The 15,300-nt window shown below is 32.2% G+C and overlaps 1 protein-coding gene across 1 annotated transcript in view; it reads left to right on the forward strand.

Moving 5' to 3' along the window:
* The window catches only part of LOC141459515 (tetratricopeptide repeat protein 39B-like), a 37,835-nt gene extending 22,705 nt beyond the window's left edge, over window positions 1-15,130 (forward strand). Inside the window, exons 13-15 of the mRNA XM_074138680.1 lie at window positions 2,397-2,626; window positions 8,733-8,970; window positions 14,882-15,130. Of these exons, the coding sequence (XP_073994781.1) occupies window positions 2,397-2,626; window positions 8,733-8,970; window positions 14,882-14,975 (562 nt within the window). The 3' untranslated portion in view covers window positions 14,976-15,130. The remainder of the gene's footprint in view (window positions 1-2,396; window positions 2,627-8,732; window positions 8,971-14,881) is intronic.
* Window positions 15,131-15,300: the final 170 nt, after the last annotated feature.

Below are 15,300 nucleotides of genomic sequence, written 5' to 3' on the forward strand. Positions count from 1 at the left end.
TCAAGTAGCACTGTAGATTGACTTTAATATCTATTAATCTATAATAATCAAACTATTAATTACAGGTTAAAAAGAAAAACGTTATAAAAAAATATAAAAAAATTATGAGGCTAACAAATTCAAAACCTTTTTTAAAAAATGCTTACACCAACATACATCAATGACTTTGTTTATTTTATTTAATTATTTTTATTTTTAAATAAAAATCGTCGGTTTAAGTTCATTCTTCGATTAAAGTAATTGCTATTTTATGTAGTATTTAAACGTTTATAATTATAGGTAATAATTATCTGGCTTTATCGCAAATAATATAGTTTTCTTCAATTACACTCTCAATCTAGGTATTCATCCCACAATGTTGTATATATGTAATATAAAATAAATAAGATGCATATTTTTAGGACAGCTATTTATTCCAGTATTTTACTATAAGTAAAATTAGGGGGCTAAATTAAATTACAATTGAGAAATCAATAATTGTTGAATAATCTACTTGTTATAACTGTGTGTTATTTGTGCTCACGAATATTTCGGTAAGACGAATTCAAGACAGTAGCCTACTCTAACTTTGTCTTTTTCTACTTTAACATGCATGTACATATATGTGATTTATCATAATTATAAAAAAAAAAATAATATAAATGAAGTGGCCAGCATAAGGGTCTGTGACATCTAATAAATTCTAAAAAATATTAATGAATATTAATGTAGTAAAATTACTTAAATATTAATGAAGAATTAATGAAATGTTGGGTACTAGATGATTTGTGTACCTTTTGGCGTTCAATCAACCCTTATACTTAACTTTTTAAACTGTAAGTTTTTGTTAAGGAGATTTTTGTACCTTTTGGATAAATTTTCCTTTTTGTCTGTTTTGCAAAGTTACATATCTGCTTTACAGATTTTTTTAAAATTTGGAATAAGCAATTCTATTATTATAACCTGATAAGGTGTTAAGTCGGAACCGTAACTACCACTGGAGTGGTCTTTTTAAATAATGATTATAGTTGCGGTCCCACAAACCATCCTCAATAACAATTTTTTTTTTTAAAAAAAAAAGCGTTTTGAATAACATAGGAAGGTATTTGTACGTAAATAGCAAAATTAAACTGCGATTTCAGTACTTCCTTTTAAGAGGAGTAAGAAAAATAAACTGCAATTACAGTACAGCTCCCTAAAAGACAAAGAGGCAAAGGTTTTGAATCGAACGACAATTCATTGGTGTAATTCGGTTTACTCATTGATAATTTTAACGATTGCAGTACTTCCTCTTAGTAGGTGTAAGAGCATGATGGCACTTCGCAGCCACGTAGAGGAGCTTTAACCACTTATTCGAGCTGAATTTTATCAAAATCGGACTAAGCGTTATAGAAATATTGGTAATAATAGTTTTAGAAAGGGCCTTACAAGTAAGGATGGGGCAAACTCCCCTCCTAATGAGGCATAGCGTCGAGACTTTTAAAGTGCAAATCTGTACAAAATTTCGATTCGAATGACACTTCATTCATGAAAATCGGTTCACGTGTCGATAATTTGAAACGATTGCTATACTTTCCCTTAACAAGTGTAAGAGCTGATCGCCGCTTTAATGTTTCGTACGGAAGCCCTAACTCTATCATCCTACCAAATTTTATCAAAATCAGGCCAAGATTTACAGAGTAATTAGTAATAATAATTTTTAAGGGGGCCTTACATAAAGGGGGCTAACTCCTCTCCCATTCGATATACAGCGTCGAGACCCCCAAAAGGCACATCTACTTAAAATTCCGAATTGAATGACACCTCATTCATGAAAATCGGTTCACGCATTTAGGCGCTACGTTGTTTACAAAAAAGGTAACAAGAAGAAGAAGAACAACAACAACAACAACTACAACAACTAGAACAAGACCAATTTTTGAAAATGCCGTTTTTGCTCATTTTCAGTAACTTTTTTCTCGTAATATATTAAATCTGGGTTTTGACAATAAAATTACAGTTATAAAGGAGGACTTGCCCTATAATTTAAAGAAAATTTGGGAATTTTATCTTTTATAGAAAAAGAGAAAAAAATTGTCAAAGTTGGGTGTTTTTCAACGTTACACTTTTTCGTGCAGTTTTTGACGATCAACCCTTATACAACTGTCCTACCGGACAGTTTTAATATAAAGGACTATACACAATTGAAACAATTGACCGGGAAAATTAATTTTTTGGGATTTTTATGAGAAATACAAACTCGTTAATCTCCCTCCAAAGTAAAAAACATATTTTTAGGGATTTTTTAGGGAATCTGAGTTTGGTTAAATTTGACTACCATATAGTATCAAAGGACCTAATATCTATATTTTTGTATTGTTCACATGTTGCGTTGAGATTTTAAGAATACTTTATTTTATTTTATTTTTTTATTGCAGATCTATACCAGAATGGAGGCAGAGGTTCGCTGGTAAATCAATTCCAATGGAAAAATTCTGTGTACGTCGTTGTGAAAGATATATTTTACAGAAAAAGTTCCTAGTTTTGCCGGCAATTGAATTAATCTACGTTTGGAATTACTTCAAAATTTTAGGCAAGAAGTGGGATCTATGCCATGCTGTTTATAAACTGATTCTCCGAGCGCTAGCGGATTTCGACAGAGGAAAATGTATGTGTAATTTATTTAGAATTAAGTTAAAACAGAATCTGTAGCATTTATTTTTTTTCCTGACAAATACCACTTTTTCCATTTAAATTGTACACTTTAAATCGTACACTTTTCTAACCCCTGTACTTAACACAAATTACCCAAGTGCTTTCTTTATTGGATAACCCTAAAAGTTCGTGTTCTCTCATCCTTCGTATTAATAAAAGATTTGCCGCTTAAAGAGCTTTTAGCTCTAGGTAAAGTTTCAACTGCGGGCAATTAAAAAAGATAGTTTAGATTTCTTAAAGAATGTCTTTTTGCATGGAGCAGAAGAAATGGTAGAAACGGATGTTCAAATCTTCGATTGTCGAGGCGTTTGTTTGAGTATGTTGCCTGCTTGTCTTTTATTTACCTGATGCAAGTCAGAAGTGTTGAATCCAAGAGGACGTCCACCTTGCTCATTTCACCCTCTTTTAATTTTTTGAACCAGACTGTACAACCCTTGTACTTATAAAGTCTTTCCCCCTACTTCTAACTGTTTTGTGAGGATCCTCTTTTCCAAGTTCCGTCGGAAGTGCTGAATTTAAGGAAAGAGCGTGCCGCCAAGACAAAGGAACTCTAAACTATTTGATATTTTCTTAGCAGTGCGTGTTATACAAAATCTCAGATCTTTACATCATTAATCTCGAGCGCCGTGTTTACGGTGTTAAACCCTCTTGAAAGTAGCAAAGACGCCCAAATAGTTAAATTCAACTCGGCCATTATTATTATTATTTGAATCGTTTATATCTATTCATATGAAGATAGAAACATATACTAAACGGGTCGTTATAGGCATAAGAACTTAACTATCTAGAAACTTTTGCAAATAGTACAACGTACGCTTGAAAATTAAGTAAAAACAAAAAAAAAAAGCTGGCAAAAAAAGACAAGAGGAATAAATAAGAATCCCGTGACAAAATTAAAGTTTATAATTAAGAGCATGAATATTAAAAAAAAAAAAAAGAAAAGTAAAATAAATATTAATAGTGTAAGTATTGAGAAATGAAGAGAAGAGATAAGCTTCAAGTGTGGTGCACTAGATTCTGAACGCAGAGGTCTCGCTGTTCCATTTCCTTTTGCTAGGAGTATCACGACGAATAACTTTTGAATTGCTAAAAAAAAAAAAAAAAAAAAAAAAAAAAAAAACACTTGTGAAAGGAGGAGCCCTCTGGAAAGGGCAGTGTTTCCTTATCGACAGAACAATGTCCTTGGCCGGCAATGCTATGAGAAGGCTCCGAGCGATAGTGAGCTCAAGATGTTGTCGTACACAAATATCAGTATTTTTTTTTCAATTTTATTTATTTTTCAATTATTTGAATTAAACAGAAAAGTTATTCTTCTTCGTTGTGTAACAGAAATCTGGCAGAATCAACTTAAATGATTTGACGAGAAAATTTTGTCAGGTTTTAAAAATAATGCTACAGCTAGGGTAATTTGATTTCGAGGTAAGAGCTTAATATTATTTTTTTCTGTTTGATAGAATTGTATGTATATTGAATAACTTTTTGCCTGTTGTTTGATTTTAATTTGTGCCCTTTTATCTAACGTTCTGGAGCTCAAAAATGGAACATCTTGATCATTTGAGATTGATATTTCTGTAAATTTTTGTTTATTTAATTCACGTTTCCGAGGTTTTGTATTAGTATTTTTACAAACTTTTCTTGGTGGTGTTCTGTGGGGTTTAGGAAGAAATGAGGCAATAAACTTTTAGAAGGCAAGTTTTCTTCTTCCTTTATTAGGCATATAAGATATGTTCTAGTGCTGGATTTTTTTGCATTGTTTTCTTTGGGTGAAAAATATTGTCTCACATATTTTATAAATATTTTCGTTTTTTTTACACCTTAAAAATTTGGCCAAGCGATAGTGGTATTGATAGAAGGCAGAACTCAAAAGAGATCAGCGTTTGGTTACGTTGTAGCCCAAGTGTGGAACTAAACTTGGTGCATTGCCAATATATTGGTAACTTCTGCCTTCTTCTGCCACCGCTTGGACACGTTCTTGATTTTGATGAACTCAATGTAATACTTACAAAAGGAAACCGACTTTATTTTCATCCTAAGAATACAAACTAAGTGATAAATGTCCCAGATTATGTTTTGCATATCTAAGGTCTCAATAGGGGATAAGTAAAACTTTCTTAATTTATTGTTTCATTTATTCCCTAAGTAACTTAACAGAAAAACAAAAACTTAGTCAAAAAAATGATGAATGAAATAAACCAGGAAATTAGAGAAAGTTATTAAACTGATATCTTAAATAAATAATGTTCCCAAATGATCAATGTTTTACCTTCTAGCAACATTCTGAATGAAAATGGATTTTATGCGTAAAAAATTCTTAGTGAAATTTGCAGCGTCCAAGCTATTAGTAGCCTCTCAAAAATAATCGTAAAAAATCTTTCTTTTGTCTCTAACGATTGAATTATTATGGCTTTTGATTACTGTAGCCGTTAGTACTCACAGAGCTTGCTCAGCACTTCTTCAGTGGTGTAATAGCTAATTCAATTTGCAAAATAATACCGAGCTTCTCTATAGTAATAATGAAACAAATCTGGCAAGAAACACTAACATGACTTTCACTTAAGGTAATTACTGCAAAAAAAATGGGTGTAAAAAATTTTTCGCTTCGCCTTAAAAAAAGAAGAATTGAAGAAAAAAGAATACCATTTGTCATTTTCGTATTATTCAAGATATAGTTCACGGTGATGATTTTTGTAAACCATCTCTCGACCAGCAGTTAGATCTCGTTGTCTATTCCTTGACTTTGGAAACGAAAAAGCTAATTTATAGTGAAAAAGTTATTTAATTTTCTCGTGAAAAAAATAATGTCTTGTTTCTATAAATTTCTGAATTATAGGGTTGATGTAAAATTTTTACATTTTGACAGTTCTTTAATTTGTGCTTTTATCTGACGAGTAGCTTTTTTTAGCCTAGCGATATCAAAGCGTTAGGTCACACTAATTTTAAGTTATGTTTATGTATCATTTTGGGAGGGGGGAGGGGAGCGCATAGGGAATGCCTGACGGTCATTAGGCCGGCTATTCAGTTGTTGGCAATAAAAATAAGAACTCAAGAATGCCCACTGGAACCGGAATTCGAAATTATTTACTTCTTAATAGTTAAAAAAAAAGTACACTATCGATTTTGTAAAATCAAATGTCAGATAAGTGTTAATATTATTAACGAGTGCCTTTTCTTGTTAAAGTGTAAAGTACATGTGATACTACATATGTTAAATCCCCAACTATATCTCTAAACTACATCTCCTTTTTTACTTTCTCCACAGCATGGAGTTGACCAACAGTATCTTAGCCACTGCCGCAATTGGTCTCTAGTACTTGTGGTTGGATTTGACTGTAGCCCTCTGTACATCCTCATCAAATTAACATTATGCCTAGCCTGAATCTTTTTTTCTAAAGGCGTTAAGAATGAATAGCAAATCGCGTCTCTTAAGAAATGTTCTTAAGAGTATTTTGTACTCAGAAAAAGCCTTCATAAATATATATATCGATTGTGATAGTTACAGTAACAGAAAATCGGGTGTTTCTACCAGATTTTTTTCCCTTAGCGAGTGTTGACAACTAGTTAGCTACACGATTCAAGTGTTTCATGTAAAACGTTTAGACGTTAAGGTTAAATATAAAAAAATAAGTATCCTGGGTATCTTACATTAAAAAAAAAACGCATGATAAATTCAATGTGTGAAATGTGATCTTATTTACTGCATGCTTCATTCACGAACAAAAAATCAAAGAAGCATTCCATCGTTCAAAACGATCATACAAATACCAGTAGTGTCGTAGCTTCATATTAGTCTCCAGACTAACCCTACCCACAATGTGTCTGAATAAGAAATCTGTTTTCTTCCTTTTTTTTAATATGTACTTTTCGCACACAAATGCACCTTTTAAAATAAAACTCCACTTAGCAATATGCGATTTTATGGGTCCGCAGGCTTTGTGGTATCTCAGTCTCTGCACTTGTGTAATTCTTTCAAGTGTGAGGAGTTCAATTGAGAAGTGTGGGGTGACGAAATACTACGAAACTCTTCGATAAAGGTGAGGCGCGCATTGGGTGTACCACGTGGTTATTGAATTGAAAAATCTTGCTAAATTCCCTGTTAGCTTATCAGTCAGAAAGTTTTTCCTTATCGATTTAAACAATATTTTTACGTGCTGAGCTCAAATCTAAAAGTTAAATGAAAAAAGAAAATTGGTTCTTATAGAATCATGATACTATATTTGTACGATAGAGATTGTGTCTTCAATTTAAAATGAAAATTCAACAGATATTTTAATATAACCTACACAGCCTTTCCTCACTGACTTATGTTATGAAGAAAATTACTAGCTAAAGGTGATAAATATTCCTATATATTTCTCCAAGGAATTTAAATTAGATATTTAGATGAACTCGATATTCATATCAGTTAGAAGTTTTACTGTAGGGATTCACTATGGTTTCCCTGCGGAGATAAAATAACCCACGCTATTCTACTGCTGATCCGCACTGCTTATGAATTTAATACGTTCAAAATTTTTTGTTGGTAAGTTTTCGAGTGGGTTTTCTCTAATCTGGCAAGTCGCATGATTTAATTGAGCTTCGTATTTTTATTTTTTGTTAAAGAAATTCTACTTTCACAGTTCCCAAAAGAAAATACAGTTATCCTCCGATTTACACAGTACTCTTTTCTTTCTTAATATGTAAGGAAAGTATTGCAATCATAGCAAATTTTATGTGTCCAGTTTTCACCGGAAATATAAAATTTGAGGTTCCCTGTTATCAGATTATCCTGGCATGCGTATTGTATTCTTGGTGATCTAAAACAATTTTTTTCAAGCAATATTGGGAAAATTTGCTTAAGGATACTTCTGTGAGAAGGAGCAAGGCTTTCCTCTGAAACAATATTTGAGTGCAATGGAAGGTTTTTTTTATCCTAATTATAATGGAGAGTTAAATGTATTGCTAAAATTAAGAGTTTGATGAAGATCCCGCAACCGAAAGTAACGTTTTACTAAACGGATTTTTCACATTTTTAAAATTTTCAAAATAGTAACGATAACTATTTTTGCTAACCTTTCTTCTCTCGTTGCACTAGTGTTGACCTACAACTTTTTTGATTACTTTTTCCAGGGAAATCGATTTAAAGATCATAAAAATTAATTCTCTAATCACTTTTTATATCGTCGTTTGTATTTCTGGCATTAAATTGAAAGCCACAAGAGCACGATTTTATGAATAAATTCACTTTGTCCGCCATCAGACCAAGAATATTTTAAGACAGTTCAGTTAACTCGCTATCGGATAAAACGTTTTCAAGGGTTACTTAAATGAGACTTCCCATTGACCATTCTTGCGTCTTGTTTAGAATCCATCTTTAATTACTAAACCTGTAAGGCATTTAGCTATGCCACAATAGTATTTCAAGTCTCCTAAAGGCTCCAGAGGAACTCTCTTAAGCCAGGTAGTCTGCCGTCAATTTTCTTAGTTTTCTGAATGCCTGGGCTCACACAAGAATCATTTTTTTTGGTTAATAATGTTCGTTACGGCGATCAAGTAATCACACTAGTATTGAATTGACACTGTTCTGAATACTGCTGCCTGAGAAGATGATGTCTCTTGAATTAGTTACGCAAATTAGCATCTCTTCAGTCGGATTGTATTGGACAGTTTAGATTCTGAACCATTCAGTGAAAAAAATACTCAAAAGAAGAAAACTCAATCACGTTAACTTTAAATTTCAATTTTAGGCGATTTTTCTGAAACAGGTTCAATGATCTTTATTTAAATCTTGTAGGCCTATTTAATATATATGTAAAGGTCAATTATAATAACCTCCCAGGAGTTTCACACGGCTCACTGTGATGAAAGACTCACGATGATGGACAGTGTTGACTGTAACGGCAGGACACTATTCAGAGGCACTGAAGAAAGCTCTGGGCGCCAATGACCTCAAATATTAAAGCGCCTTAAAAAAAAAAACAAGCAAAACAAACAAAAAACCACTTTTGCTATAATTTCCACAATATTCTAGAACCTATATATTTGTTATATTTTTTAAAAATTAATTATCTACCTAATTGCAGTCGCTGGTAGTGAGTTTGAAAATGACAATCGAGCTCTGCTGTTGCTTCTGAAAGGTTCCTGTCTGGCACAGATGAAGAGCCCATTGCAGGCTGAAGATTGTTTGAAGAAAGTTGCTACAATGGAGAAATTAATCAAGCATGATCGTTTCATTGTGCCATTTTCCCAAGTTGAATTAGCTTTAGTTTTACATTCCCAAGGCAAGACTGATACAGCGTTATACATTCTCGATAATGTTAAGTAAGTAATAGCTTTTATGAGAAATTTAATTTTTATAATTACAGTTTTTATTACTGACGAAGTTTCATGGATTTCAAATCCATTGACCTTATTTTATTAGTGTTTAGATTGCATTGAGTTTTGTGTTCATTTATCATCCTCTTCAAACAGTTTAATTGTAAGAATTTTTAGAAATCCAGATCTGTAGCTTCCGATTTATTAGTGTAGAGTCACTGGAAGAGTGCTATACTGCTGGTAAAGCTACATGTGTTCCATTGAAAGAAATCAAAGGGAATCATTTTCTTGTTTCCCCTCTTTTGTGACGTTGTTTTCAGAAATTTCTACATTGGTAAAAGTGAAACAAATAAAGGTTCGTAACGTTAAAGAAGTTTTATGGGGAAAATGGCTAGAATAGTTAAATCTTACCATTAGTAATCGTGCTTTTGCTGCAAAACTTGCAGTGTCAAGACATCGTTAGCTGATCTTTTTTTATGTTTATGTTGGGTAGGGGTTCTCAGTGATCTGCTACCGTAAGCACTCTGTTAAGTGCTACTACAGACCTTAACAAAAACTTACAGTTTAAAATGTTAAGTATAAGGGTTGATTAAACGCCAAAAGGTACACAAATCAGCAAGTACCCAACATTTCATTAATACTTCATTGATATTATTTAAGTAATTTTACCGCATTAATTTTCATTAATATTTTTTAAGAATTTATTAGATGTCACATACCCTTATGCTGGCCATTTTCATCTACAAAATATTTGTTCAAGTAGCACACCATTTAACTTAGATTGACTGTAATATCTATTTATCTATAATAATCAAACTATTGATTACAGGTAAAAAAGAGAACGTTATAAAAAATAAAAAAATATGAGGCTAAAAAATTCATAAAATTTTTTAAAAATTGCTTACACCAACATTCGTACATCAATGATTTTATTTATTTATTTTTATTTTTAAATAAAAATCGTCGGTTTAAGTTCTTTCTTCGGTTAAAGTAATTGTTATTTTATGTAGTAGTCAAACGTTTGTAATAATAAGTAATAAATAATCTGGCTTTATCGCAAATAATATAGTTTTCTTCAATTACATTCTCAATCTAGGTGTTCTTCCCACAATGTTGTATACATGTAATATAAAATAAATAAGATATGCATATTTTTAGGACAGCTAATTATTCCAGTATTTTACTATAAGTAAAATTAGGGGAACTAAATTAAATTACAATTGAGAAATGAATAAATAATGTTGAATAATCTACATGTTATTAACTGTGTGTTATTTGTCATCACGAATATTTCGGTAAGACGAATTCAAGACTGAAATATTGTTTTAAATCCTCCGTGATTCAAATTTAAACAGTAGCCGACTCTAAATTTGTCTTTTTCTAATTTAACATGCATGTATATATGACAACTTCAGAATCAGAAGAATAATTTGGAATAGAGTTAAAATAAAGTACCTATTTATACGAAGATATAATATACATTTTATCACAATTATAACTATTATGAATGAACTGGCCAGCATAAGGGTATGTGACATCTAATAAATTCTTAAAAAATATTAATGAAAATTAATGCGGTAAAATTACTTAAATAATATCAATGAAGTATTAATGAAATGTTGGGTACTTGCTGATTTGTGTACCTTTTGGCGTTTAATCAACCCTTATACTTAACATTTTAAACTGTAAGTTTTTGTTAAGGAGATTTTTGTACCTTTTGGATAGATTTTCCTTTTTGTCTATTAGCAAAGTTACGTCTGCTTTACAGATTTTTTTAAAATTTGGAATAAGCTATTCTATCATTATAACCTGATATGGTGTTAAATCGGAACCGTAACTACCACTGGAGAGATCTTTTTAAAGAATGGTTATAGTTGCGGTCCCCAAACCATCCTCAATAACCATTTTTTTTTGAGAAAGCGTTTTGAATAAAATAGGAAGGTATTTTTACGTAAATAGCAAAATTAAACTGCGATTTCAGTACTTCCTTTTAAGAGGAGCAAGAAAAATAAACTGCGATTACAGTACTTCTCCCTAAAAGGCAAAGATTTTGAATCGAACGACAATTCATTAATGTAAATCGGTTCACTCATTGATAATTTTAACGATTGCAGTACTTCCTCTTAGTAGGTGTAAGAGCATGATGGCACTTCACAGCCATGTAGAGGAGCTTTAATCACTTCTTCGTGCTAAATTTTATCAAAATCGGACTAAGCTTTGTAGAAATATTAGTAATAATAGTTTTAGAAAGGGCCTTATTTGGGTGGGGCAAACTTCCCTTCTTATGAGGCATAGCGTCGAGACTTTTAAAGTACAAATCTGTACAAAATTTTGATTCGAATGACACTTCATTCATGAAAATCGGTTCACGTGTCGATAATTTGAAACGATTGCTATACTTCCCCTTAACAAGTGTAAGAGCAGATCGTCGCTTTATTGTTATGTAGGGGAGCCCTAACCCTATCATCCTATCAAATTTTATCAAAATCGGGCCAAGATTTACAGAGTAATTAGTAATAATAATTTTGGAGGGGGCCTTACATAAAGGGGGCTAACTCCTCTCCCATTCGATGTACAGGGCCGAGACCCCCAAAAGGCACATCTACATAAAATTCCGAATCGAATGACACCTCATTCATGAAAATCGGTTCACGCGTTTAGGCGCTACGTTGTTTACAAAAAAGGTAACAACAAGAACAACAAGAAGAAGAAGAAGAAGAACAAGAACAAGAACAAGAACATTTTTTGAAAAAGCCGTTTTTGCTCATTTTCGGCAACTTTTTTCTCGAAACCTATTAGATCTGGGTGGTTGCAAAAAAATTACAGCTATAAAGGAGTGTTTGCTCTATATTTTAAAGAAAATTTGGAAATTTTATCTTTTATAGAAAAAGAGAAAAAAATTGTCAAAGTTGGGTGTTTTTCAACGTTACGCTTTTTCGTGCAGTTTTTGATGGTCAACCCTTATACAACTGTCCTACCGGACAGTTTTAATTATTATCTCCTTAACAAAAACTTACAGTTTAAAATGTTAAGTATAAGGGTTGATTAAACGCCAAAAGGTACACAAATCAGCGAGTACCCAACATTTCATTAATAGTTAAGTAATTCTACTGCATTAATTTTCATTAATAAGTTATTTTTTAGAATTTATTAGATGTCACAGACCCTTATGCTGGCCACTTCATTTATAATATTTTTTTGTTATAATTATGATAAGTCACATATATATGTACATGCATGTTAGAGTAGAAAAAGACAAAGTTAGAGTAGGCTACTGTCTTGAATTTGTCTTACCGAAATATTCGTGAGCACAAATAACACACAGTTAATAACAAGTAGATTATTCAACAAAAATTATTCATTTCTCAATTGTAATTTAATTTAGTTCCCCTAATTTTACTTATAGTCAAATACTGGAATAATTAGCTGTCCTAAAAATATGCATATCTCATTTATTTTTTATTACATATATACAACATTGTGGGATGAATACCTAGATTGAGAATGTAATTGAAGAAAACTATATTATTTGCGATAAAGCCAGATAATTATTACCTATTATTATAAACGTTTGACTACTTCATAAATTAGCAATTACTTTAATCGAAGAATGAACTTAAACCGACGATTTTTATTTTAAAAATAAAAATAAATAAATAAAATAAACAAAATCATTGATGTAAGTTTTTTATAAAAAGAAGTTTTGAATTTTTTAGCCTCATAATTTTTTTATATTTTTTATAACGTTTTTCTTTTTAACCTGTAATTAATAGTTTGATTATTATAAATAACTAGATATTACAGTCAATCTACAGTGCTACTTGAACATATATTTTGTAGACGAAAATGGCCAGCATAAGGGTCTGTGACTTTTAATAAATTCTAAAAAATAACTTATTAATGAAAATTAATGCAGTAGAATTACTTAACTATTAATGAAGTATTAATGAAATGTTGGGTACTCGCTGATTTGTGTACCTTTTGGCGTTTAATCAACCCTTATACTCAACATTTTAAACTGTAAGTTTTTGTTAAGGAGATTTTTGCATTTTTGGATAGATTTTCCTTTTTGTCTATTTCGCAATCTTTACAGGCTTTTTTAAAATTTGGAATAAGCAATTCTATCATTATAATCTGATAAGGTGTTAAGTCGGAACCGTAACCTCCACTGGAGGGATCTTTTTAAAGAATGATTATAGTTGCGTTCCCATCCATCCTCAATAACAATCTTTTTGAAAAAGCGTTTTGAATAAAATAGGAAGGTATTTGTACGTAAATAGCAAAATTAAACTGCGATTTCAGTACTTCCTTTTAAGAGGAGTAAGAAAAATAAACTACGATTGCAGTACTTCTCCCTAAAAGGCAAAGAGACAAAGATTTTTTAATCGAACGTCAATTCATTGATTTAAATCGGTTCACTCATTGATAATTTAAACGATTGCAGTACTTCATCTTAGTAGGTGCAAGAGCATCAGCAACGTAGAGGAGCCTTAACCACTTATTCGAGCTGAATTTTATCAAAATCGGACTAAGCGTTATAGAAATATTGGTAATAATAGTTTTAGAAAGGGCCTTATTTGGGTGGGGCAAACTCCCCTCCTTATGAGGCACGGCATCGAGACTTTTAAAGTGCAAATCTGTACAAAATTTCGATTCGAATGACACTTCATTCATGAAAATCGGTTCACGTGTCGATAATTTGCAACGATCGCTATACTTCCCCTTAACAAGTGTAAGAGCTGATCGCCGCTTTAATGTTACGTAGGGGAGCCCTAACCCTATCATCCTACCAAATTTTATCAAAATCGGGCCAAGATTTACAGAGTAATTAGTAATAATTTTGAAGGGAAGGGATTAGCTGAGTGGTTAGCGAGCCGGACTCCCACGCGGAGGTCCCGGGTTCGAATCCAGCTGCTGACCCTTAGATTTTCTCTTCCTAGGAGCTTCTTACAGCTCACTGTCCGGTGATGGACAGTGTTGTCTGTAACGAGAGAACACTGTCCGGAGGCCGGCAGTGCACTGAAAAAAGCTCCGGGCGCCAATAACCATAGATGTTGACGCGCTTTAAATCATAAAAAAAAAAAAATAATAATAATTTTGGAGGAGGCCTTACATAAAGGGGTCTATCTCCTCTCCCATTCGATGTACAGGGTCGAGACCCCCAAAAGGCACATCTACATAAAATTCCGAATCGGACGATACCTCATTCATGAAAATCGGTTCGCGCGTTTAGGCGCTACGTTGTTTACAAAAAAGGTAACAAGAACAAGAAGAACAAGAACATTTTTTGAAAAAGTCGTTTTTGCTCATTTTTAGCAACTTTTTTCTCGAAACCTATTAGATCTGGGTTGTTGCAAAAAAATTACAGTTATAAAGGAGGGTTTGCCCTTTATTTTAAAGAAAATTTGGGAATTTTATCTTTTATAGAAAAAGAGAAAAAAATTGTCAAAGTTGGGTGTTTTTCAACGTTACACTTTTTCGTGCAGTTTTTGACGATCAACCCTTATACAACTGTCCTTCCGGACAGTTTTTATCAGGTTGCACCACCCATACACATAGAAGTTCTTTAAACTAGTTACTAAAATTTCAAACTTGAAGGAAATCTGCTAACTGAAAAAAAAAAACTAGGGCACAAAAGACTATCTGTGGTCACCTGTACCTCAGAGGCTCCGTTTTCGATTATCCTTGCGTGGTCTACTTCGTGAACAGGTCGTTAAACCTCTTGGATTGTGCCAGGCCTCATTAAAATCATGTGAGAGTTGGGCAAATCTGTGGTATTTACGAGTATGTTGTAATGCTGGGATACCAGCAGAGACACTAATATGCGCTAGACACCTCGCCTAATTGGTTTTTCACTCTAGATTTTTGAAAAGTTTTGTATTTTAGAAGAATCACGTAATTCTTCATGTAATTTCAGGAAGAATTACACGGGTTACTCGCTGGAATCCCGACTTCATTTCAGGATCCACTCTGCTATGTTGGACTTCTACAAGAAGAAATCGACCAAATAAATTAATGATTTACTTTGTTGTAACTATTTTTCTAATTTAATTAATTCCATTGGTAAAAACCTTTTTACTTTAATAATAATACATTCCTTGTTGTCTTAATTTGTTAAAAAATTAAATTTTTATTATATTTAAGAAATAAAGTTGTTAAATCCTCAGGTGTTTTCTCATTATCTACCATTTTACTCCATAAAGTAAACACACCTTTGTGAAAACCTGGCTAATACCTAATACCAATTTATATTAATCTTAAGTGTGCATATTATGTCAAATAGGCCGGAAGCATCTTCCTATTAGGTTTCAAGCCAGAGAGCAACCAAAATATTTT

This window comes from Rhodnius prolixus, unplaced genomic scaffold (assembly GCF_049639745.1).
Source record: "Rhodnius prolixus isolate KJV_2025 unplaced genomic scaffold, Rpr scaffold_11, whole genome shotgun sequence".
Classification (NCBI taxonomy): domain Eukaryota; kingdom Metazoa; phylum Arthropoda; class Insecta; order Hemiptera; family Reduviidae; genus Rhodnius; species Rhodnius prolixus.